Raw genomic sequence first — 26,420 nt, forward strand, 5'->3', positions numbered from 1 at the left:
CAGGTTGCACTTATGTGAGTAGGTGCGGCCGCATTTCGGACAGAAAAACGGCGGTCCGTCTTCCACATCCTTCAATCGCTTCCAGACTGAAACATTTGTCGGGAAAGAATACGATGAGACACATACATTCGTTCTTTCCTATGCTGCGCAAGGATGGACGAACGTAATGCAAATTAAAGAGAAGCGTTATATAGTTGAAATGAAACGAAAACAGGAAATATCGGGTGTACGTACAACGAATCATGCCACAAATCAGGGCGATTATCGCATCGGTTTCTTCCATCGATGATAAGCAGTTCTCGTTGTTTTTAGAAGATATGTAGTGCCTGAGTTTGCTACACAATATGTCGCAATTTCTACTGTTTCTAAATTACATGCACTTGCGAAGCAGGCGTTTTTTACGCACCAACTTGTCTTCGATGATTTTTGCGTGACAAATTGCATTGTGCTACAATAAAAAGGTTTGCAAAACGTTTATAACAAAACCCTCTTATAACAAAAAACATGTTTTTGTGATATATAAGTTTGATATAGATCACATCGGGGATGAATAAGCGACCATTTATCGATTTAGTTCGAGTTATCAATTTAAATAAATATTGAACATTAAGTAATTAATTAAAACTTAACAATTACTTATATACTTCACTTTTATCCATAATGTGTATGTACATTATTTCATGTATACAAATATATGAAAAGAATATTATAATAATGACAAAATCGGGATTGAATATAGTTAAAAATAATTGTAGTAACTTTAGGACCAATTCACAGAATATCCCATATTAGTGCGGTAGTACTCGTAGTAGTGATTATTGGTTGCCTTGAGGAAGACTTAGTCCTAGCTTCCCACACTTTCAATCAACTGATTTTAAGTCACTTTTCCTTTCATCAATACGCCACAAGAAAGTAGTTTGTAAAATATTCGCTTGTGAAAAAAGATTACATTAAAAAATCGTGAATTACTTTATTTCTACTTGAGGTTTCAGGCACCCCTGTGTGAGAAGCTAGGGTTAAGAAATGTATATTTCAGAGATATACATATAAATATGTACTTGTTAAAATATAAGATGCAGTAAGAAGTTAGCGCAGTTGACCATATCATTATCTATAGATATCAATAAGATTAATAAGATCTCTCTATTTAGTAAAATAAACGTCTTTATTTTTATTATATAATATTAAATATGTATAAAGTATATGTATAGTATTGTACATTATATATATAACTATTATATACATGTCACTGCACATATAAAATTAAAGTTTTTATATGTTTATATTTTTTTGTTTCTCTCTCTTTTTCTACAATTTATCAAAATATTTGTATTTTGTTCGCGGTTAATCAATCAGAGATACGCTTTATTTAATATGATACACAAATATATGCATTGTAGAAACTTTTTATAAATAAATTCTTTATAATTCATTATTAATTGTAAAAATAATAAAGCATATAACTATATAAAAGTATTTTTAACTATACTTAATGGTAATAGTGGTGGCAGTTTAAATTCAATTCTTCACATTCAATTATTTATCGCTACTAAAATGTACATTAATAAAAAGAATCCCTTTTGTATGGCAGTAAATGTCAGTCTATAAATGTTAGGATCTGCTCCGGTATCGTTGATAATAAACTCAATAAACTTAAAAACATATGTAATCAAAATAGAAAGTTAATTCTTTAGTTTACATAAAAAAATATTCCTTTTTTTATTTAACGTAGAAATATTGAATATACTAATATTGAAAATATCGATGAAAGTTTTAATCGCATATACTTATATCTATATAAAGTATATTAAATGTAAGATTAAAACAAATGCTTCAAGTTGGATATCTGTCTATATAGAATTCCCAAAAATATAAATCGGTGTTTCATAATTAGATCGATGGTTTTATTACATTTATTAAAAAGAATATTTCGTTTGCTTAATCTATGGAATGGCAACTTCTGTATCACTCAAAAAATATCAAGATCAAGAAATTCCTTATAAAACTTTTTACTAAGAGATTTCTAACTAGTTTTCGTAATTCGGAGCAGAGATGGCTATCATAAATATCACAAGCAGATAAAAGTATATATTAAGGTTTCTTTTTACATTTTGATACACGCATTGCTTGCACAGCATACAAATCTTTCTGCAAAGCGCGTTTTTCTCGGTTTCTCTCACAAGTAAGCAATCTCATGGTTTCTGATGTGTTCTCATATGCAATACGAGATTGTGCTTATGTTTCGATTTCTTGTGACAGATTGGGCACTCGAATTGTGGTTCGACGCCGCACTCGAATCTCATATGCCTGTTCAGCGAATGCGATCTGGTGTAGGTATTGCCGCAACGTGGACAAGCGTATTCGCGGTTGTCCACGATTACCTGATTACTGTTAACTTCCGCCAGGCCGTTCTGGACTTTCTCCGTGATAATATGCTTACCAAAGCAGTCACTTGTCTCATCTTCAGCCATTGTTACTTCTGTCTTTGCAGTTAACTGGTTCTCTGCCATCAGCCGGAGATACATTGTCTGGTACTGGTAGTACCATTCGATAGCGTCACCTGACGAGTATTTCCGTTCTAGAAAACACACAAGAGAATCAGTAAAGACATTTTATGCGTTTTCGCGCCCTTTTGTCGCCATCGGAGGATGAGCGATTACAGCTAGCTTAAAAGACATGATCAATCACAATAAACGACACGGACGTACATAGCACGAGTTTACACGTAGCCATTCACCATGAAAGCGATTGTCAGCAGGGCGCCTTGATATCCATGATATTCTGGGAGTCGCAGGGTGTTTTTCTTGAAAGAGAAGGAGACACTTTGTTTCCTTTTCGTCTTTGTTATGGGAGAAATATTGTCTAGGTATAATTAATGGAAACGTATGCGGACGGAATTGTATTATTTTATGTTAAGAATATTTTTAAACGCTATAAATTAGCTGTTTTACGGCATAATACAATTAAATAATAGAGAATATATAATTAAAATATTATTAAACCATTTAAGTCTAACTGCATTGTACTTGTAGTATTACCTTAATGATATATTAACCTAATGATTTACAATAAAAAATCTTTTCTTTGATAAAAAAAAAACTATATTAATGCCAGATTCATAGAGTTTTATATGCAAAATAAAATACTTTCTTGTTACATATTTTAAATAGGCAGATAAGTACTAATTAAACTTTTGATGTGTCTAAACTAAATTATATCTATCTGCATTAGATGTATACGATAACAATTTACATTTTCTATACACGCGTATTCTCTTTCATGCGTACAATTGTTCGTTGTTCGAAGTTATTTTATTATACGAAGAATGCATATATCTTCGGAAGTCGCGTATAATAACAGATAAAATACGAATTTTTGCAATTTAGAACGTTCAGTAGCGTGGACGCTGCCGACAGTTGTTATAAATTTTGATTCTCACAATCTGTTCTTACATGTAACACCAGTTGAAACAATTCCCGCATTGAAGGACATTTAACCCTGAAACACCCTGTATATGTCATTTTATTTATTATGTAACAAAAAATCCTTTATATCTTACTTTACATAAATGAATAAATTATTTTAAATTATTTTTGTTCACTACTATTCGTTATAAGTAATATTTGTCAGTATTGCAGCATCCAATTTTTGAAGAAGACTTATAGATTTCTTGATAATATGAAATTTTATGCAGTATTGACGAATACTCGATCACAAATATTCTGACCACCATTTTCATACATGCATTACAAAAATCAGATTAAATGACGTTCTTTTAATTCGCGAACTTGCTTCCATCTCAAATTACGTTTGAAGGAAGGAAGGACAGTCACCCGTCGTGATGTGCGGTGATGTGGTTACGTAATTCGTATCGATATTTAAACTTTCGCTCGCACACATGACAGGAGAACTTTTTCTCCTTATTGCCGCAGTCCACTCTTTGATGCCTCTTCAGACTATCTAGCCATTTGTATTTCTTGCCGCAATCACTGCAAATGTAGTGGGCCTGCATCATCGGGATGTAAGAATCGCCGTATACTTGTGCGATGGAATAGTCGCTGGATACTGAAGTATCGTGCGCCTTCGATGGCGAATATGACTTGTTCGAAAACGGAACAGATTCCTTGCTTTCCTGGCCGATGCTAAGAGCCTTTCTTTCTAGCATCCATAGGGCATCGTATTTCTGCGGCTGGTCTGCTTCTGTAGCAAGAAAATAGAGCGTTGACAATTAGGCGATGTCTAAATCTTAGTTACGAAAATATCGTGTTTCGGCCACTTAGTTCAAAATCGAAGAACATGAATAAATGAACGACATGCAGCGATATCAAAAAGTTCGAAGCTGATAGGAGTTCTCCCAATCCGAATCGACTTAGCGATTTGTTCCGTAACGTGATTTTTCAAGATACGGAGCAAATTCTTTTGTTAGTTCTTTTACTTGTAAAAGTACGTAAAAGTGAATTTTTCTACAGTAAATTTTGTGATAGAAGTTATTATACATGAATGTGATGTTTAGCTTTTGATTTCATTTTATGATTAAACAAATTTTCATTTAATATTATAATCATTTGAGTTCGAAGCGCATAAGAACTAAGAGGAATCACTGTTTAATATTTAAAGAGTCATCATTTATTTAGTACATAATTATTATTGTCGCGATTGTTCCGAAAAAGTAACAGCTTTTATTTTTCATATATTCATCCGTAACATAATAATATCTATAATCTATAAATGCTTTTTTGACAAGACAATGAAGAAGACTAATTACAACGGGTAAATTAAATATATATATACATACATACGTATAAAGGAAAGATAACTACCGTTATTTGAACTATGTAAGTTGTCAAAGAACTTATGGAAAACTTATAGAAAACAAACTTTTGAACTTCAAGAACTCGATATAAGCTCATATAAACAAACAAGAAATATATAAACTATGAGTTCTTAATACGTTAACTAACTGAATAGATCGCGTTTACTTATATTAGTTTTGATAAAGTTCAACATTTACTTTCTGAGAAATAGGGGTATCTCTTTAGGAGGTCTATGTCAGTTTCGGCGCCTTTCCTCTACAACTCGTAATACAGCTTAGTCTTATATGTTTAAATAAACTTATTGTCGTTATTAAAAAAAATTTTATTTGTTGATGTAATGCAAAACATGTTATCTATATAAAATAAATGTGATTTTCATGATTTGCACACTAATTGCCGAAAAATGAAATATATAAAATTTTATATAAATACTCTATAAGTAAATCTTGAAATCGCGCGTAAATAGTATATTTACATGCATTATTTGTTTTATCTTTCTGTACATGCTTATTTGTACATATTATAGAAATCTGTTATTAAATACTATTCGGAAAACACAATAAAGCTAAATCTTTTATCAACGTACGAATACATGAAACACGAAAGCACGTAGCTTTTCAATTATTTCATTTATAACATAGCAAAATGTTAACATCATTTAATTGATAGTATGCGAAAATTAATAATTGATATCAGAATTAGATATATCATTATCAGAACTTTCATTTTTTTGAAACGCATTTGCACAAAGGCGATACATAACTGACATTTTTGTTCAAATGTGAACGTAAATCTCGTTTGTAAAATTGTATCATTTTATCGCTAATACGATAGCTAATACATTCTCCCGTTCAATGTCAATCGATAATTGTTAGAATCTCTTCTTATGAATTTGTCTTGTCCACTTTCAAGGAATGATTACTCTCTTTATCACCGCACACTAATCGCTGATGTCGGCGCAATGTATCCAGTCTTCTGTACGTTTTGCCGCACTGGTTACAGTAATATTCTTGCTGCTGAAGTCTTTCTAACTGTTCTTGTCGATCCTGGAACGATGCTAGAAATTCGTCGCATTTTTGTTGATGACGCTTCAAGCTGTCGACTCTCGTATATGTTCTACCGCAACCATCGCAGCGAAACTGCTGGCACGACTTGGCGCTTTTCTGAACCATATTGGTCTCCACGCTGTTCAGAATTGGCGAGTCGCAAAGCAGGTAGTTCAGTTGGCCATGAAACGGTACCTCGCAGACTTCCGGTTCCTCGTCATTGCTTTTCTCTGCAGCGCATTGTCCATTCACATCTGCAAAAATACGTCAGTCCGTTAAAAAGTTAATTATTATTGCACGCAAAACAAACCGGAAAGCGAGCAGCATACAACCAGCAGCATGCATAATTTCGTGAATTACCTTCTGATTGCTGTTTTGGTAAGACGGGAGATCGCAAGGGAATTAAAGATTCTTTGAAGAACTTAGGTGTTAGTCATAGATTTTTGTGACGACTTAACAGATTTAGAAATTTTTTTATGAAAAGGTTAAAAAAGTAATAATAAAAACTACGTGATTATAGTCTTCTTCGCACAATTTCAAATAAATAATGATTAGGATTCAAAAATTAGTAAAAAATTTATTTTCTTAAAAATTTGCACAAATATTTATTGATTGAAAAGATAAGAAGAATATCTGAACATATGTTTAGGTATCATGTTATATATATATATATATCAATATATATATATATATATATATATATATATATTGATATACATAACGTTTAAATTATAAATTACAAAGAGATAATCTTACAGTTAAAGAAACTTTAATATGTAATAATTCTAATTGATTGATGTAAAGTAATTTATCTTTATAAAGAGTCTTGTAATATATATGCCTAAAATGTATATATTTTATGGTACCAACTCTACATTACTAAAAACTCTATATTTATGTCCTGCAAAACTTGTAGATATAAGAATGTGAATACAGAAACGAAAAATATACAGAAATATATATCAAGCTCACAGAAATATGCAAGTAGAAAATGTGTTTCTTATTTTTTTCGAATAATTTTGTCATTAATTTTATTTTAGAATGAAAATTAAATATGATTTTTCTACGAACTATTATTTCATAATTTTTGTTATTTTTATTAATTTTTTAACAGAAAAGTAGATTTAGAAGCCATGAATATGAAAAAAAGAATTATGAATCATTACGACTATTGCTACTAAAATGTACGAGATATCTAAATATAAAATATGAAAATATAGAGTTTTTACAATACACTATATAACAGATTTAACAGTTTTAGTAGTTTAGAAATCAACGGATATTATCAATTTTTCGCTTTTGTTGTCTTGCAAATCAAGTTCATATTTAAAACACTTACCCAAGTGTTCTAAAGAATGCAAAAAATATTGTAATAAAAATATTCTATGTTTTCTTTCCCAGCATTTTTTATCTTATAAAAAATTGATTAACATATTTCTAATTACATTTAATATTATACACTTAATATTAAACTTAAACGTGCTTTGTTCCTGAGAAACTCTGTATGAGATAAGAGACACTTAAAAAAGTTTAACTAGATCATTTTCAGAGCGCCGTATTCATTGTGCTTCTTCGCTTTTTATTGAACAAGATGCATGAACACGCTTTATATGATTGTGTAGGTACAGTTGCTTCTCGAATTTCTCGCCGCAATAACGGCAACATTTCCGCGTGGTTTTCACTCTGCAGTATAGCTTCTCGTGTCTTCTGAGACTATCGAGTCTTGAGAAACTTTTTCCGCATTCCTCGCAGACGAGCGTGGTAGTCTTCATCTGTTTCTTCGTACGGTGTTCTAAGGTTTCCTGAGATAGCTCATTATAATCGGTGGTCACAAATTCGAAGCAACTTTGCGAAATGTCCTTGTCAAATTCCTCTTTTATAAACGGTTCGGTTAACCAATCACACAGTCCAGCGTGATCTATAAACAAAAATATGGGAAATGATTAGGTGTATGTTACATCATATGAGATTCGTGAAGCTGGATAAAATACAATTGGGAGGGAAGAACCCTGTAAGCGCATGCATTTAAGAAGATTAATTGTGCATCAACACGCTGATAGATTGCAAATATATGATAGCTTCATTGTGAAAACATATGAAAATTAAAAAACAAAATTAGCATCACAGATGCATCATTACAGAAGCAACATTATACTAGGTGTGTAAATTAACTCAGTCATTTTTTTTCATAAAATTCGAACTTTATTTATAGTTTAAAAAATACAATGTTATAATCATCAAAATAATCGTCGTCATTTTCTATAATTTTATTCACTTTTCGAGCAATTGGAAGATTTTATCGCGGAAAAAATATGGCGGTTCTGATACGATGAAGTCATAAATGGATTTTTTCATGTCTTTTAAAGTGCGCGTATTACACATATGATACTGCAGAAATAAACGAAAATCAGATGAAGTCCAGAGAATATATTTAGAAAATATTTTAAACTATTTGGAGCTGGATCGCAGCCCAAGTCGTATATAGTTAACTATAGATGTATCTTCTTTAAAACTATCACAAAGCGAGAAAATATTTGAAATAGAGTTCAAAATCAAGTAACTGTATAGGTACCGAATTAATTTATACACCTAATAGATGTAAAGCATCCAAGAATGGAAAATGGAAAATAAACAGAAATTAGTAATAGAAAATAATAGTATGTAAATATTAAATTATTACTTTTAAGATTATCATTATATTTAAATTATCTTATTGATAAGTTTTAACAGTATGTAATAATTGAAATATTATATAATAAATGAATATCTGTTTCGTGTATGTTATGTATATTTATTTATAAATTCGATAACATTTAACTCTAGTGCCATGTGCGACAATTGCTCATGATAATACTGACATTGTATTTTGCTTGTTATAATATAACTTAGCTACATAGAAATATGGAACATATTAAAACTAAAACGTAGATAATAAACAAAATGTAAATGAATAGCATCCTTCTCAGGTAATAAACGCATTTGAGGTCAATTTCATGTGAAATATTAATCATGTTCGTATAAATTATTACGATTATTTGACATCAAATTGATCTTAAATGATGTGCCTGCTGTCTGGATTCTTATGTATTTACATATCTAAACTCATAATATATATCTATTTTTATAACATTATTATCATATGCTATTCATCGATTGTTTTATTTTGGTACAATGCATGCAATATACATATGTTATTATACTAATACTAATACTTAATCATTTAGAAATTATCATAAAAATATGGCAAATCGAGGAACAATTACTGCAATAAAATTAATAAAGGCTTATTTTAATGACACGAAAATTATCATTAAAAATCCATTGTGATTCGATTCGATTACATTTAAGGATGTTTTGAGTTCATGTGATTGGTCAATTCGTATCGACGGTAAAACATTTTCATGCAAAACGCGCAGTGCCATTTGGGTAATTTGCCACACTCCAATCTTTGATGTCGTCGCAGATTATCCATCCATTTGTATCCTTTGCCGCACTCGCCACACATAAAACGCTGTTCTTGTTGTAGCACTGCTTGACCAGCGCGACTCGCGAAATATCGACGAACATTGTTCACATCTAGATCATTGGCATTTAATTCCAATCCGCTAAGGTCGTCCATGAGAGCACCGTCTGGAATACGGAAAAGATTCTGTTATTCTCGCGAAACTGACAAAATATTAATATATGAATATTGATCGAATTAACTTGTGCATTTCGTTTATTTTTAATGTTAATCATTTTAATATTAATCATTGCATTATAATTTTATAATTTAATAACAATCTATCTTATTTAAACAAGAATCCTTCGATTGCTGAATCAAATTGTTATGACTCTCAAACTTATTATTATGGCTTTGTCAATAACTTACATTTCTTGATTAAAGAAAAGCAGAGTTATGAAATAATTTATATTTCTCATATCATTATATTTTTTATATCATTATATGTATGTTGTGCGCTCTTCATTTATAGATATTAAACTAGAGAATAGACAAAGATATTGTGTGAAATATAATGAAATTCTGCATCACATTTTTATTAAGCAACGTATACACGGTGACACTTGGAGCAGACACTTATTTCTAGATCAATGTCCATACGTATTGCAATTTTTGAGGACAGAGTAGTGTCATACACTTGTATCAGGTCTATAGATATCGGTAAAAAGTATCGCGTCTGTCTACACTTCTCTATATTTCGGCTAGATTGGGAGTCCTCAAATCAGTCAATATGGAAGAACGTGTGCTCGCTGCTGTGGTAGTCGCTTCGTGATCGTTATCGTGATAAAAAGAAAACGAAGAAGACGAAAAAAAAATTGTGGATGAAGGAATGGGTGAAAAGAAGAGAGATTTTCGATTGCTACAACAGACATTTGGATGTATACACATAACATATACATAAATATATATATATATATATTTGATAAGCGTTTTTTATTAAAATTAACTTTGGAGAAAATACAATCTTTTTTGGTTTTGTTCGATAAGATTTGAAGTTAATACAAAAAAACTTATAATTACAAATGTTATATAGTAATTCATATTTTCTCACGCGCGTACGGATATGTCTATCTTAAATTATATATGTATTAAACAATATAGCTTTTCACGTAGAAGAATGATAGAAACATTTCCTCTTCGAACATGAATTGTATTTTTTGTGCTTAATGTGCTTAATGTATATGAAATATCAAAAATATTTGGCTAATTAAGGATGTTGTGTAAAATTATACATGATATATGTACGTTAAATGTGACAGTACCTTATTGACACTCGATGAAAAAAAACTATAAAACTAAACTAAACTAACTAAAACTAACAAAGCAAATATTAAATTTTGAGCAAAACAGCTGGCGAAATATACGAAATGATAAAAAGTGTGTATAATAGTGAATGTTTGGATGTTCCAACGTTTTTAGATGGTATGCTTATTTTGAATGAAAAAAATAAGAACAAAAAAATAAGAACATGAAAAAATAATTGGCATCTTGTTCATGTATCTTTTCTTCAATGTTAGTCGCATCAGGTTCTGGACCGTGAATATATCGTCTCCTTTCTTAGGCGAATATCTTCGATTTTTTTACATTTCTTCTTCTTTTGACATTCGAAGATAACTTAGAGTGATGTATCTTAGATTGATGGTCGTTAAGACTGTCTTTCCTATAGAATTTCTTCGAACAGAACTTGCATTTTATCTTTGCTTCTTTACCGCACTGCACTTGATGACGATGTAAACTGGACGACCACCTATATTTTTTGTTGCATAAGTTGCATATGTACAGTTGCAGTTTCAACGGATCATCCTTGTTCGTCAATAATATGGTGGAATCTTCCTTATTTTCTGTTTTTAAAGACTCATCTGTCGACGTATCCTTGAGATTATGAGACAGACTCCATATTTTGCTGATGATGATTCCTGTCGACATAAAACAAATATTATTTGTTAATTTTAATTAAAATTTTATTTTTTAATTCCTTGTCTGGAGTGTAATAAACAAAAATCTGAGAAGAAATTTTTTAGATATTTTCGGATATAATTTACATACAAATAAATATGAACGAATAAATATGAGTAGAAAATAGACCGAATATAAGCATAAAGCAGATACTCAGTAATTGTACCAGGTGAAGGAATAACATTAAAATAGCTTGAAATGATATGCATGTTCTCTGTTTTCTTATAGATGTAACGAATTTTGTTACTTTTATTAACAACTTTTTAAATAATGATTTATGCAATAATATGTATAATTCGTATTTATAAATACTTAGAAATATCATGAAATGTGTTATAATGAATCGAGGTAAAATTAAGGCTAATGAACGCTGTGTATTAACAATTTTATATTCTCACTAGCGTGATACAAATGTGTAGTATTTATATATTAATGCATCGAGCTTTTTCTAATACAAAAGTTTATTACATAAAACCTGCTTCATATCATATTTGATAAATAAACCAAAATTGACCAATTCATTGCTTACCAATATTAGATGAATTTTGGATGGTAAATGGTAAACATAATAATAGAATAGTGAATATATTTAACTCAATCATGTAGAGTCAGTTTAATAAAAACAAAAAGTACATTTATGATATTTATTCATTAAAGACCGATATATATCTATAAAAAGCATAATTATGCAAGTGATATGGACGATGAATAGATTATATTTTTTATTTGAAAATAATTATTTGTTCCATTTACTTTAGATAACATGACTTTCATGAACACAGAAAATATGAAAATGACTAACAATAAATATGATTTACGACGCACAAAGAGTATCCGATAATAAAGGTATCAACGCTCATGACAGAGCGAGTTGAATTGAGTAAAACATATATATGTATCATTTTTCGAACAACCACGTAAAATATTGAGATATTAAGTGAAAAGGATTGCCAAATGAGAACAAGGAAGAAAGGACAATGCCCTACTTCACTGGCATTCTTTTCTAATTATAATATTTTCTAATAGATCGCTACCGTGTCTACAATACGCTTACTGCTTTGATGCACTCAGACACATGGCAATTTTTATTTAATATCTCAAAAGTTTAAGTAGTTGTTTGAAACATGATACAGGAAGTTTTTATTCAACTCAACTCTTCTATCACTTCACGAACGCTGATGCTATCCATTATCAGATGTGTATGTATATCGATCGCAAAAAAATTCTTCGTAATAAATGTATCTCGAAATAATCAGTTGTTTCTTGATTTTATTACACTCATACAGTACTCACCACTTAAAAATTCACACACACACACACACACACACACACACATTCATACATTATTCTTATTGTTAATGTACAACGTATTGTAAAATAAGTTTTTAATATGTATAAAGTTAATGTAATGTTAAGCGCGATTGCATATAAGAATAATTTCACGAAAAAGTAATATTTTTACATGAAAGCGTGAAAATTTATTCAGCTTTGTTCATGAAAATTTAGAGAGCTTCTTTTCTTGCAGTTTTATTGAGTTCGGCGCTTTTAGAATCACAAAATCACGAATATCTTTTTAAGATAACGTTTTTTGAGATAACGTAAAAAATCTTAAGATAATGTTCGATATAGATAATCGGTTAACATCGCTGAAGATGAACGCATCTTATTAGAGTACAGAAATAAGTAGTTGCTCTATATAGGACATCTACTTTATGTTATAAAAATGTTTTAGGACAACAAACAAATTGATCGTTTCGATTATATCAATCAAAAATATTCTAATTAGTCACACGAGATTTTCTATATAATTTTTTATCGCCATCGCTTATCATAGACTTTCTTTCATTCTTCTTTTGGTAATTAGTAAGATTTTAATCATAATCTTTCTTCTGTATCGTTTGACTTAGCCTTCTCTTGCAACCAACGACGTGGGAGTTCAAAACAAATCTATGTTTGAACCTACGGCCACATATAGGGCACACCTCGCATGGCATGACACCACACTCGAGTCGTTTGTGTCGGCTCAAGGATGTTGTAGCTTTATACGTTTTTCCACACCTGTTGCACTCATACTTGACATCGCTTGAGTTCTTCTTTCGGTTACCCTTCGATTTGTAGATCGTTGAATTTGTAGATTCAACGAAACGCTGTTGATCCCAGGATAACTCGTTATTGCCCTGTTGAGATAGCAGCATAGATGCCAATAGACCTGGAACAAGAGGACAATGCAATTAGAGAATGCGTTTCGAGTCATTCGGCGTTTATGTCGTTGCTATATTCTACAAAAATAGGAAGTAAGGATGGAATTAAATAATTCTATTTATAAAACCGTGCGAAAGCAGAAGAGTTGAGACTACAATCCTTTATCTTTAATGGATTTCTTGTGATGTATATAAGAAAGTCTATTAAAGATGCATGGGTTAATTGTACAATAATTGTGGTTGTCAACTTTTTTCTAATTTAATAAAAATTCATAATTTTATAAAAATTTCTACTTTAATAACTTGAGTGTAATTTTTGCATAAAAGTAACTTAATTATGTACATTTGTAAATTACATCTATATATTTTGTAGTTCAATAAAGTATATTTAACATTGTTAAGAAATAGCATAGAACTTTCTACAAAGATTAAAACATGATCATCCATAAAACCACACTAGAATATAAAAAACAGAAGTAGTATAAACAGATGTAGTATCTGAAATGTCAGAAATTGATAAATTATAGATTAATTAATTATTTAATTATGAGTGTTTAGTGAAATTAATACATATTGTGCATAAAAAGTTCTATCAGCTCGTTGATTATTATTGGCAAGCATTACAGTGTTTAAATTCGTGTAGTTAAAACTTTTGTTTGAATAGCAAAGTGATGAAATAAGTTTCGATTAAAATATGCGATGAAACTTTATTTTATTCGAGCTAAAAAGTGATAAAAAGACAGAAAAAAACAAATGCATAAAGAAAGAACTAGACAGAACGTCTATGTAAAGTAAAAAAATGATACCTTCTTATATTAAATATTCCTCTTATATAAATATTAAATATATAAAAACAACTTTTAAATATTATAATATTATATTTAATATTATTTCGATAAATTCTTGATAAGGCGTGCGCGAACGAACAGTGTTATAATAAATTAAATATAATAAATATCTAATATAATTATTGTGTGTATATAACATTACAGATAAATATATTAGAAAAGGTATGTACACACACCCCCCCACACCTACACCCCCCCCCCCCACACACACACACACACACTAATATAATTCATTAATAAAAACGTACATTTAGTGTTTAATACTGTAAATTCTATTTTTATTTCTAGACAACAAGAAATGGAAACGTTGCCTTTTTCGGCCGTAATTTGTTACATAAAAAATAGCGCACTCGTATATTGATTATACGTTTGCATAAAATTATGTATAGTTAAGTTAGATTACAATAAACTCCTATGAAGTTAGATCCTATAAAGTCAGTCTCTGATACAGTAAGCTCTGATAGATCTACGTTAACCTTTTGAAAAAACGAAAATTCTAGATTGTATAAAAATAGTAGATAACTTTCTTATATTTTATTACATAACTGCTTATTTGGAAAACAAAGTAATCGAATATATGAGGTACATCGTACTATTATAAAATATCATAACAAGAATTGATATAATTCTATTAGACAATAGAATAAATGGGTGAGTGAAAAATGTTTAAATAGAGAGATCATGTATTTAGAATACTTTTAAAAATATATTAATTTGCGATATTCCATGATAAATGCCACGTATAAATACTAACGCTTAATGACTTGAAAAATTCCAATTGTAATATTTTTTAAAATAATAAATTTCTCTTTTCAATCGTTAGTGTTTAAAAACACTTAAACTTAAGTAACTATATATTGTAGCATCAATTAAAAATATTAGATACTGTACAAACATAAGAATAACACTTTAATAAAGTTGTATTGATTTATACATGGTTGTTGGGATTGCACTAGTTGACATTAGTTAACACGATATTAATTCGCCCTGATTAAGTCCAGTCTTTGTAACATCTATAATTTTTTACAACAATCATTTAACAAATGAGAAAATTAAGATTAAGTATTTTGCTTGCTAACACGAATCTGCCTAAACAATTAAATATTTTTCGTGTGTGTCGAAATGAAAGAATATCAGTTCTTTATAAATCACAGGGCAGCCTTTGCAGTCTCGAAATTCGATTCCCCTATTTCCAAAGCCACCATTTCGTAGAGAGCTCTTTTTTTTCTGCAGGATACCATGTGATGTGTTAGCATAAATCTGTACGTGAACTTCTTGCCACATATCTGGCACTCATGCTTAGGCTCAACACCGCACTCCAGTCTCTGATGCCTTCGTAAGGACGTTTCTAGTTGATAGCCTTTGCCACATCTTGTGCATTTATAGATGACCGGCTTCTTCGCATATCTCAGCTTTTCTATATTCTTCACAATCAGTCTTGGAACTGAAAAGGAAAAAAAAGCATGGATGATTAAATTACTGACAGTAACGTAAAGTAAGAAATGATCCTGACAAATAATTATCACCCGCGCGATATCGGACAAATGAAAAGCACTTTCTAAACTCTTTACATTATATATAGAAAATTTATCAAAATATTAATTTACTTCTAATGTTCGAAACACTAATGTAAATTATCTGTTACAATTTTAGTTTATTCATATGAATTTATTCATGAATATAGTCATGAATTTATTCACGGTATAATATTAATCGATATCTACGTATGGTATTCATGTACCTATATTGCATTTCATTTTTGATACGATATGTTTTGTCTAACTTCCAATGAATAATAATCACTATTTTGTTTAAATCAATATATATAATTTTTTATAAATAAATCTAGAAGCTTAAGTTTGATAGATTCAGATATGCACGATTTTTCCTGGTTCTGATGCGACAGATTTTTTATTTTTAATCTTTTCCTACAGCATTATCTCTTGATTGCGTTATAAAATTTGATATTTCAGCTATAACCACTCAAAATTTCAAGAAGCTAGTATGTCTGCGTATATCATTAGTTTGACGTTAAGTAATATTATATTACTTGTTAAATAAATATACTGATTTTTTGGTGTCATAATCATAATAACAATAGAATGTATAAAATAGCGAAAATTGTTCACGGGGCTTATTAAAAAAAAAGATTTTTTTAAAATATTTTATTTACACTTGTTTAATGTACTACTTAAGCACTCTCTCTCTCTCTCATTTTTTTTCGTACAGTTTCAGTTATATACATAGCCTCAGAAATTAGATATAAATATCACCAACAACAATTGTATCTTCGATAATACTTTTCATATATGTATCATAGTTAGGATTTGTATTTACAAAGATATTTTTCTTAATTTAAGATAATATCACGGGAAGAAAATTAACTCGCAAATTGTCGCGTTATAAAACATAAAAAAATGAAAGAAATCAGTACGTTCTTATAAAATATAAAAAAATGAAAGATACCAGTATGTTCTTACGTTTACGATGTTATGTAATACATATAACTAATATATTTATTAAAGTTTTTATTTTTATAATAAAAATTTGTTCGAAGGTACGATAATAAACAAAGTGAATAAATACTGTATGACATTTCTAAAATTCTTATAGAATTGCAATAGTTTTCGAATTAAGATGACGCGGAGAAAGACGAAACACATTATGTGCTTTCTGTTTGTGCATGTTTCATTGTCTTATGATTTCTTCATTAGTTTTTGATTTAGTCATATATTAATATGGTGGATCAATCTGCTATGTGACTGCCACCGGTGTTTATGCTTGAATTTTCTTCCGCAAACTGGGCATTCGAAGGTAGGTTCCTTCCCGCACTCGACTCGCTGGTGTTTCTTCAACGAATCTCGCCATATATATCGTTTACCGCATCGGTAGCAAGACCAAGGCTTCAAGGAGGATGCTGAAAAGAGAGATCAATAATGGTTAAACAGTTCGCTCGACTTAGTTTTTCTTTCTCGACAATATTGAAAGAGTTTGTCAAAGCGACAGTTACCCTGATTTATTATTAGACTGTTTCTGTGTTTGAAGAATTAATCTTAAATCATTGATGGATAATTGATATTCTTATGCCTGGCTTTCCTAGGTTTATTGAGGTTGATTAATTTTATTGAGAAGATTGAAAGCTTTTCTTGTTGTCTCTGCTATATACGATATATTTTATATATATTATTTATATGATGATGATGATGTGTGTATGAAATGTAGATTATGAATGGTGTGTGCATATATTTTAATGAACATTTTGTAATAAAGCGCGCGTGATACTTGGTTTATGCATCAATTATCCGTTTGAAGATTATTGTATGCAATACAGAAAATTTCTTGCATTAAAAAATATATTGCAAAATAGAATTGCGTAGTATAATTCAAACACCTAAAGACAAAAATGTGAAGAAATGAGCAAATTAATAAATTGCTTTTCCAGAAGTGAGTACATCCGTATGTAATGACCAGAAATACTGTTTCAAAATGAGACAAATGTGATACATAAGAATGAATAACTTCTTGATTAATGATTGATTGAGATACCAAACAAGTTATTGCGTATATCCTACAATCTGAACCTTTCTTCACAAAACAATTTCAATATCATAAAATTTGTAATTTGATACTAGTCCGAAAAGAAATAAAATTATTTGATAAATTTATTTGAAGGACGCAATAATTTCGTTATAACGAATGAAAAGTTTTAACATACTAATCTTGTTACTATCGATCGCTAATGATTTTTACAATTTACGATATTACACACCATGTTCTATATCGATAACATCGTAAATATAAAAGATAAAAACATTGCATTTTATATCTTTAAAGCAATTGAGTTATGATTTAATTAAGAAATAGCAAATAATAAAATAATATATTTTACTAATAAATAGTACTATAATAATTGAACTAATGCATTTTATTTAAAATAATTTTCAGAATGATGCTTGTCAGGAGATTAAATTACGCAGAATCAAAATTCAAGCAACTTTATAGAATGATCTTTTATAATCAAATACTGATCTACATAAATCTAAGTAGTAAATCTATAACTATTAAACTATAAAATTTATCGATACAGGATTGCAATATTCGCTAAATTTGTCATTAGAAAATAGATTTACTTAAAGCTGTCTTTTCCTTACTTATTAAGTACAATATGAATGCGTTTTAACATGGTTTATCGATACATTTCATATCCCTGCCGTTCCGCTAAAAAATATTGCATCATTTCTCGCAAAAATTTCTTTCTAAATTATATATAAGTATATATACACGTAGGAAGTGATCCTCTCTCTCTTTTTCTCTCTCTTGATAGATAGTCAAAGAACACCGTAATTCTTGTAAAACATTTCTCGCAATTATAATTTGATGCTGTGCATGCATTTCGCGTGCGATTGCCAACGATGCTTATGCTTGAACCTTCTGCCGCAGATAGGGCACTTGAAGGCCGGCTCCTTGCCGCATTCCACCCGAATGTGGTTCTTCAGGGAGCCGCGCCACAGGTATCGCTTACCACATTGGAAACAGATCCACGTCTTCCTCAGATAGGCTGGAAAAAAAGAAAAGTTCACGTGATATTTAATACCAGAAACTAGAAACCTCTTCTTTATGCTATCAAACCACCCCAATGACGCGTTCATCCTGAAGAACATTAAAAAGAAATAAAAATTGTTGAAAACGTTATATTCATAATTTGTCTGCAATTTATGTCTCCTCTAAAAAAGTTCTATGTACGTCCCTCTCAATCAATGTTTTATTAAAATTTTTATTATTGCTACTTGCATTTAATTCATAGGATATATGTATATCAATATTTGTAGTGTTTTAGTACTAAAACACTACAAAGTTGTTTATAAAAATTATCTTTTTATGTGTAAATAATAAAGTTTTGCAATGTTTTTCAAGCCTTTATATAAAATGAAAAGAATATGTAATCATATTTTTTCTAGTGCGGGACATATTCTTGTTTGAATTGTTCCAAAAGAAATTGAATGTGATATCTATTCAATGATAATATTGCGATCAATTTACATTATAAAATTCTTTAGGGATTTGTGATAAGTATCGTAGGATATAATAGATAATCTTTATTGGCAAAATAAAATTATATTTTTATTAATATTGGCACTTTTATATATATACAATATATATATATATACACACACAATATATATATATATACAATATATATATATACACACACACACGTACATACACATATATGTTGCATTCATTTACAATGTAATGGAAATTGTCAATGCATATTAGATATTCTTGAGACAATATTGCTATTCCGTTGTCATCATAGTGCGTGAACGCTTGATGTAAGATGCGATTGCAGCCTATGTTTATACTTGAATTTCCTGCCACAAAGAACGCAGCTGAATTTAGGCTCCTTGCCACACAATCGTAGGTGCGTATACATCGATGATTTCCGAGTGTAGACTTTCCCGCACGTCTTGCATGGAAAAACTATGGTCATCTGTTCCATCTCACCTGAAATGTAGATTATGAATGGTGTGTGCGTGTATTTTAAAGAACATACTGTAAGAAAGCGTTTGCACGTTCTAATTTTCTTCACACACACCACAACAAACAGAGATGACACATACCACAAAACCGATCTCGCAATTTGATGCCCTTTTCCAAAATACGCCAGATTATTTGATATAATCCCTCCACACAACAATTCAAATAACTGTATAGACAATTACAACATTACTTAATATCTTTGTTATAATATTCTTCTTGCTAATGTAATATACTGAATATGACTGGAGATGTCTTTTTTTGAATACATAAACTTTATAAAAATATATGTACTATTGTATGAGCGCGCTCGTACGCACGCAACAATATTAAAAATATTTACTAAGAATTAATTCTTGAAAATAAAAAATCCTGATATGTATTATTTTCTTTTTCAAATTTATAAAAGATATCAAAAATTAAATGAAAACACAATTTGACGTATAAGAAAACAGTAAATAAAGTAATAAACGATAAGGGTAATAAACGATACATACAAGATGAAAGTGTCAAGAAACATACGTTAGTTATAATTAAATTCTATTAGCAATTAAAGTAGTAAATTTTTAATTAAGAAAAAAGTTGAAGATAAGAATTCCTGTTATAGTGCAACAATTATAAAAAAATTGTATTACTTGATTTCTTAGATTATATAACAACCAACATCAGTTTACGGATTTATAATGAAAAATCATTTGGGCTCTTGTAATGCTTTATTTCTATCAATATATTAAACTAATTAAGTAATCTCTTTTAATACAAGACTTCTGTCTGTCTGTTACGGATCTATCTCTTGATAGAGATGATATAGATAAGATGCTCTCTTAAAGAAGCGTCTTATTTTTTATTGGATATTTTTGTGAATTGATTTGCAATGTTTCATGAGATGATGTTTATGCTTAAATCTTCTGCCGCAGAGGTTGCAGGCGAAACGTGGTTCAATACCGCACTCCATTCGTTTATGTAGGCTTAATGATTCTCTCCATTTGTACGTCTTGCCACATGTAACACACGGATAGGAACGCATCTGTAAACCTGAAACATATAATCGACAATCTGATTTCATTGATGTCAAACTAAGAGCTAATTTCAACGACGACGGCGTGCATGCTAAAGATTCGAGAAAATCGGATATCCATCTTCCGTTCGTATGGGAAGATTTTTTGTCTTGATCTCTCTCTCAAAATATTCCAATATATCAAATTGCTATTCTTCTAGAAATTTGCATCAATTTTAATTATTATGTAAAATTAGGAAGTAGAGAAGAAGATACTAATAAACATAATTTTTGCAATCCCAAAATCTGTATAATAGATAATTAAAATATATTAGTTAGAAATAAATAAATATTATATATTAAAAGTTTATTCACGTGCAAATTTGGATAAACTATGATAAAAACAATATTCGAAGTAATATTAAAATATGAATTATGTTAATTTATTACAAATGTATTGCATATTATTGCATGCAAAATATAGAAATATTAAATATTGCAAAATATTGCAAAATATAGAAATTGTGCATGCAGTAATATGCAGTACACTTGTAATAAATTAAAAATATAGAAAATGGTAAATAAAGTCTTGTTTATTAAAGGGACTGGAGCGGTTTGAAATTTCGAAAAAATTGATTTTTGGGTTTTTGCATAATCGATTAGTACAATCTTTTGAAAACATTTTGCCAAGAAGAACTTCGATATTCGCAAATTTGAGTTCAGAAGAAAATTCACAAAAATGTGAGACCGTGCATGACCGGCAGAGCGCTCGCAATTGGAGACAGACGCTTGTTGGAAGCAGACAAAAGATTGTTGATATCATCAAAAGAGGCAAGGAAAAAACGAAAAAAATTAATTTTTAATCATGTTTTAATAAAAAATAACTTGAATTTTTCGATGTTTTTGCCATTGTTTCAATTTTGACGTTTTTTTTAATTTAGGTTCAGTCTATATAGAGAGAAATTCCAGCTACAAAATGATGCCTTCAGAAGTAAAAAATTCCAATTCGTTCTCTTAGAATCGTGACAAAACCGCAAAAGCGAAGTTTTTTTATCAACAATTTCTCACTTAATTAATATTTTTAGATTTAGTAATATTTTTTAGATTTCTGACGCTTATTTTATTGTTTTAATTCATTAAAAAATGTACAACAAACAAACTTTGTGTATGTTTATTCGTTCGTCCACAACCGTCATTTGAATCTCGTCCAATTTTCGGCCGTTGAAACTGCTCTAGTCTCCTTAAAGAGAAAGAATTATCGATTTTATTACTTTATATACTTTTTATTGTATGCATTAGGAATATTTGTCACAGTACTGACTATATACTCTCGTAATCAATGAGGATTGTCGTGAATTAAAAGAAAAAAGATGTTAATGAAAAAAACATATATTCTGTGTATGTGCGTGGCAATTAAATAAATTTATAATTTTCCAAAATTTTCATCGTAATATGATCGAAGCGAGTTTTTACTCTCTGGAAAGAAATGATCTTTTTGATTAGATATATCACCTAAAATAAAATCTATCAAATATTCATATTATCTCGCCATTTAATTTCTTAGTCTTTTCTAACAATAAGATACGCTTAACATATAAACACTGGGGCGCGTATATATGCGCACTTTTTGTTCCTCTATACATATATGCCGGGGTGCGCATATATGCGCGCTCACAAATACATCGCCATTTTGTCTAAAAATGATTAGAAACAGTACCAATTGTTAAAAAGTTGTGACATTTTTTGTCAAGAATACGTTTTTATTTAGCCAAATTCAGCAAATTTCTCGTCACCAGTAAATGCATATCCTGTAAACCGTCCCGCGCATGTGTTAACATCAAAACATAAAATAATGTTTATTGAAAAGTTTTGAACTTTTTCACTATATTGCTGTATTTCGGTATAAATTTATTAGGTCATTCCAAAAGTTCTGTCGTTTTCTGGCAACCTTTTGTGCCGTTTGAGAAACCCAAGGTTTTTAAAAATGATATTGACAATCTGGTTCAGATGGGAAAAAGTTATGACATAGAAATGACAGTGATTACATTGACTAACTTTCTACTTCTGATGTTACTTTAAAATTCTATAAAAACAACAGAATTTTTGGAATGATCTATATAACAAGTAATTTTCGCGCAATTCTATTTTCGTGTTCTATATTCTAACTTCTTATACTATAATATCTTTATACATCTTTAATCTATTTTCTAATTTCGCATACATTTTCACTGTTCGAAATACATATAGATGATAAAAAACAATTGGCGCATTTTGTATATATATATATATTATAAGAACTATTTCACTTTCTATACGCAGTCTTTCTGTAAAGAGATGGCCCTTCTCAGATATACAGTTTACATTTTTAACGAACCAAGAAAAGAGGAAAATTTCGAAGAAAGCGTTACGATATCATTCAGGATATTCAAAAGGCTTCGATCTCGGGTTTTGGTGGCGATTTCGAAAACGGAGTACAGTGACTACTTTGAAAAATTTTTTAAGTTTTCCAGCGTTGTATTGAATTGATTCAGAAGGAAGTGTATTTTGAATAGAAGAAATTTAAAAAAAATAATTGGTATCTTGTGAATTGGTTTTGATACCAGTTGCACCAGAGTCTGGACAGACTCTGCATATTACAAAAAAATTTTCTTTTATTTATCCTAAAAAGATTTCTCTTGATTTCTCACGAACTTGGTATCTTTAAAGGCATAACTAGGTAAACATTTGCAGAAATATGTTTGTTATATGTAGTATGTACCGCAATCCTCGCGTTTGTGCCTACTTAGGGACTGTTTCCACATATATTCTTTACCGCATGTGTCACAAGTATACTTGCCACGATATCGTTTGTAGTAATCTTGTTTCTGCAACTTGCCGTGACCTGAAAAGAAAGAACTTTGTCAGCACATGTCCTAAATTGTTACACTCTCGTCAAATTTACATTCCATTTTCGTCGAAAACAAATTAACATGCTCCATTATTCTCGCAAAAGATATTGTTCTAAATGACTGGCTATAAAATAAATTCTGTTATCACATAAATCAGTTGAATTTCTTCAAGAATATTTTCTAAGAGAAAATTTAGGTAAATGATCAAGATTAGCGACCTCATCAATTTCAATGACCTTAACATGTATTGTCAACGACATGGCTCCGACTAATTTGTAAAAACTTTTAGCCATCGCCCGTTGTTTATTACAAAATTATTACTTAAAATCAGTGGTATCCTTCCTAATCTTAATATTTACCAAAGGTTTTTAAATCAGAATGTAACATTGAATTGCATAACTTTTTTTTGATAAAGCGTCTTCTTGCATATTCCTTATCTTTGTTTTTTATCTTCACTATCTATAATATTTTGCTGATTGTTATATTTATATACGCAGGAAACAAAAATAACAAGCATATTATATATATTTACAGGTTTTATTTGATTAAAAAGTAAATATATTATATAATCACGGACAGATATTAAAGTATCTGTGTTTTCTTTTTAGGCGCTATTTTTTTTCTTATATTAATTTATTTAATATAATCTGTTTGTACCATAAATTATATATGTAAAGTAAATGTATAATTTTATTTAAAAAAGAATACTATTTAACAATAATGTTGCTTATAATAATAAAATATAATACAGTCGTATGCAAAATCATAATTATAAAAATTTATGTTGCAAACAGATCCTTTTATCCAAACTTAAAAGTAAATCGTATTTATATCTTGTGTCAAGAAATAAGACTTGTCATGCACATAATGCTAATGTAAATGAATTCAAAAAATGTTCTCCTCAAAAATGTTGTTAAACCTAGGTTAAAATTTTTATTAACCTAGCCTAATATTTTATATTTATAAATTTTAATAACAAATAGTTTAAAAAATAATAAATATTTTCATTAATATTTATATTTCATAATTATAATATGAAAAAATACGGAAATATAGGCTAGCTGAATAAAGTTCGCAGATCAGTTTCTTTACATCTTTGCTATCATCATTCAATATTAAAATCAGATTTATATTTTGAGCACTTATTAGATATCGACCTTTTTGTGTTATAAACATAAATGTTTATAAAATTTACAAATCTAAAATATTGAAATTCAACATAATTATTAGGAGTGAGTAAAACAAAATTAGTATTTATAAGCAATATAAATTTCTAATAATCTTTATTTTCCAAATAAAGAGAATAAAAAACAGCAGCATAGAACAGTCTTTAATCGAATATAATATTATTATGCGGATTTTTGGTGATGTCAACTGTTTCAAATGTTTTTGCCATTTGGGATAGCCCAACGATGAACATTGATCAGATGCTTCTTAAGCATCCATTTGTGTCGAATTTTTACACCGCATACAGGACAACTGTGCTGTGGATCCTTTCCACACTCCTCGCGTTCGTGCCTGATCAACGACTGCATCCATCTGTATTCCTTCCCACAAGCTGAGCAAAAATGTCTGCCCAATCTCTTGTAATAGTCCGACATGATGTGCTGCGGTAGACCTGAAAAAAAAACAATAGACAACACGTTAATGCGTTCAAAATTCAGTTATTATATCAATGAATTTATTTACGAGAAATAAAATGCATAGTTATGTTACTAGTTTAAGTAATATTACTTATTTAAATTCATATCATTAATTTATACACAACCGACAAATTGATCGTGATGTACATTTCTCTGTACGATTATTTTTTAATGTAGTGAATATTTAAATAGTGAATATTTGTCTTCTTTTTAGTTACTTGTGCCACATAATTATCATCATTACTTATTTTGTAATGATTAAAGTAACATGTAAATAGTGTGTTATAATTAAATATTTTAATTCAATTCAATATTTTTATTTATTTTTAAAAATTTGTTTTATTATTACCAAACATCTATTTTTATTATAATAAAAATTTTATTTCCACAATTATAACAGAAGCAAGAAAAAAACTGCAACTAAAATTGCTATAAACTCTAATTAAGTGATAGGAATAGCAATATATCATTAACAAAAAAATGCAGATTGGAAAATGTGTCAGTGGTTATATATTTTCTTGATTGTATAAATGCTCATTTAGAAAACTATTCCATTATTTCACAGAATATAAAATGAATATAATGTTCCGATTTCCGGCAGTTTCCGATTTCATTATCGCTAGTGCCTATGGCGACACGTACTTCCGGTGCACTCACGAGATTCACCTCTCTCCGAAATTTTTGATTCGCGGACTGTGGCGCTACTTCCGCCATTCGGTGCTTTACTTTAGTTCCGGTTCCCGCGCTTTTGTTAGCTCGCGCTCGCGCTCGCGATCCCGTTTCGTACGCGTTCTTCAATAAAGAAACTCAGTGTGCGATACCGGTGTCTTCGCCCATCATTTTCACGCCTCGACCCTAACATATAAAATGTAAAGTATAAAATGTGTTACCTTATATGAAAATTCACTTTTGTTCTGTTCAAGTTTTATAATAATAATAGTAATAATAATAATAATAATAATAATATAATAGGACTGTTATTGAGAT

At 29.7% G+C, this 26,420-nt stretch overlaps 2 protein-coding genes across 2 annotated transcripts; both read right to left on the minus strand.

Annotated features, from left to right (window-relative positions):
* Positions 1-1,309: 1,309 nt before the first annotated feature.
* Positions 1,310-3,811, minus strand: LOC113563392 (zinc finger protein 554-like). The gene is made up of 2 exons (XM_026975006.1): positions 2,709-3,811; positions 1,310-2,578 (listed from the first exon to the last, which is right to left on the minus strand). The coding sequence occupies exon 2, from the start codon at positions 2,523-2,525 to the stop codon at positions 2,193-2,195; it is 333 nt and encodes a 110-aa protein (XP_026830807.1). The 5' UTR covers positions 2,526-2,578; positions 2,709-3,811; the 3' UTR covers positions 1,310-2,192.
* Positions 3,812-3,829: 18 nt separating this feature from the next.
* On the minus strand, positions 3,830-26,147 carry LOC113563345 (zinc finger protein 729-like). Its single transcript, XM_026974815.1, has 12 exons — positions 26,060-26,147; positions 25,184-25,408; positions 23,661-23,783; positions 15,647-15,811; positions 13,282-13,527; positions 11,072-11,278; positions 9,296-9,490; positions 7,462-7,778; positions 7,200-7,208; positions 6,221-6,281; positions 5,737-6,114; positions 3,830-4,200 (listed from the first exon to the last, which is right to left on the minus strand). The coding sequence occupies exons 1-12, from the start codon at positions 26,145-26,147 to the stop codon at positions 3,830-3,832; spliced, it is 2,385 nt and encodes a 794-aa protein (XP_026830616.1).
* Between the last annotated feature and the right edge of the window lie 273 nt (positions 26,148-26,420).

The sequence above is a fragment of the Ooceraea biroi genome, chromosome 14 (genome assembly GCF_003672135.1).
Source record: "Ooceraea biroi isolate clonal line C1 chromosome 14, Obir_v5.4, whole genome shotgun sequence".
Taxonomy (NCBI): domain Eukaryota; kingdom Metazoa; phylum Arthropoda; class Insecta; order Hymenoptera; family Formicidae; genus Ooceraea; species Ooceraea biroi.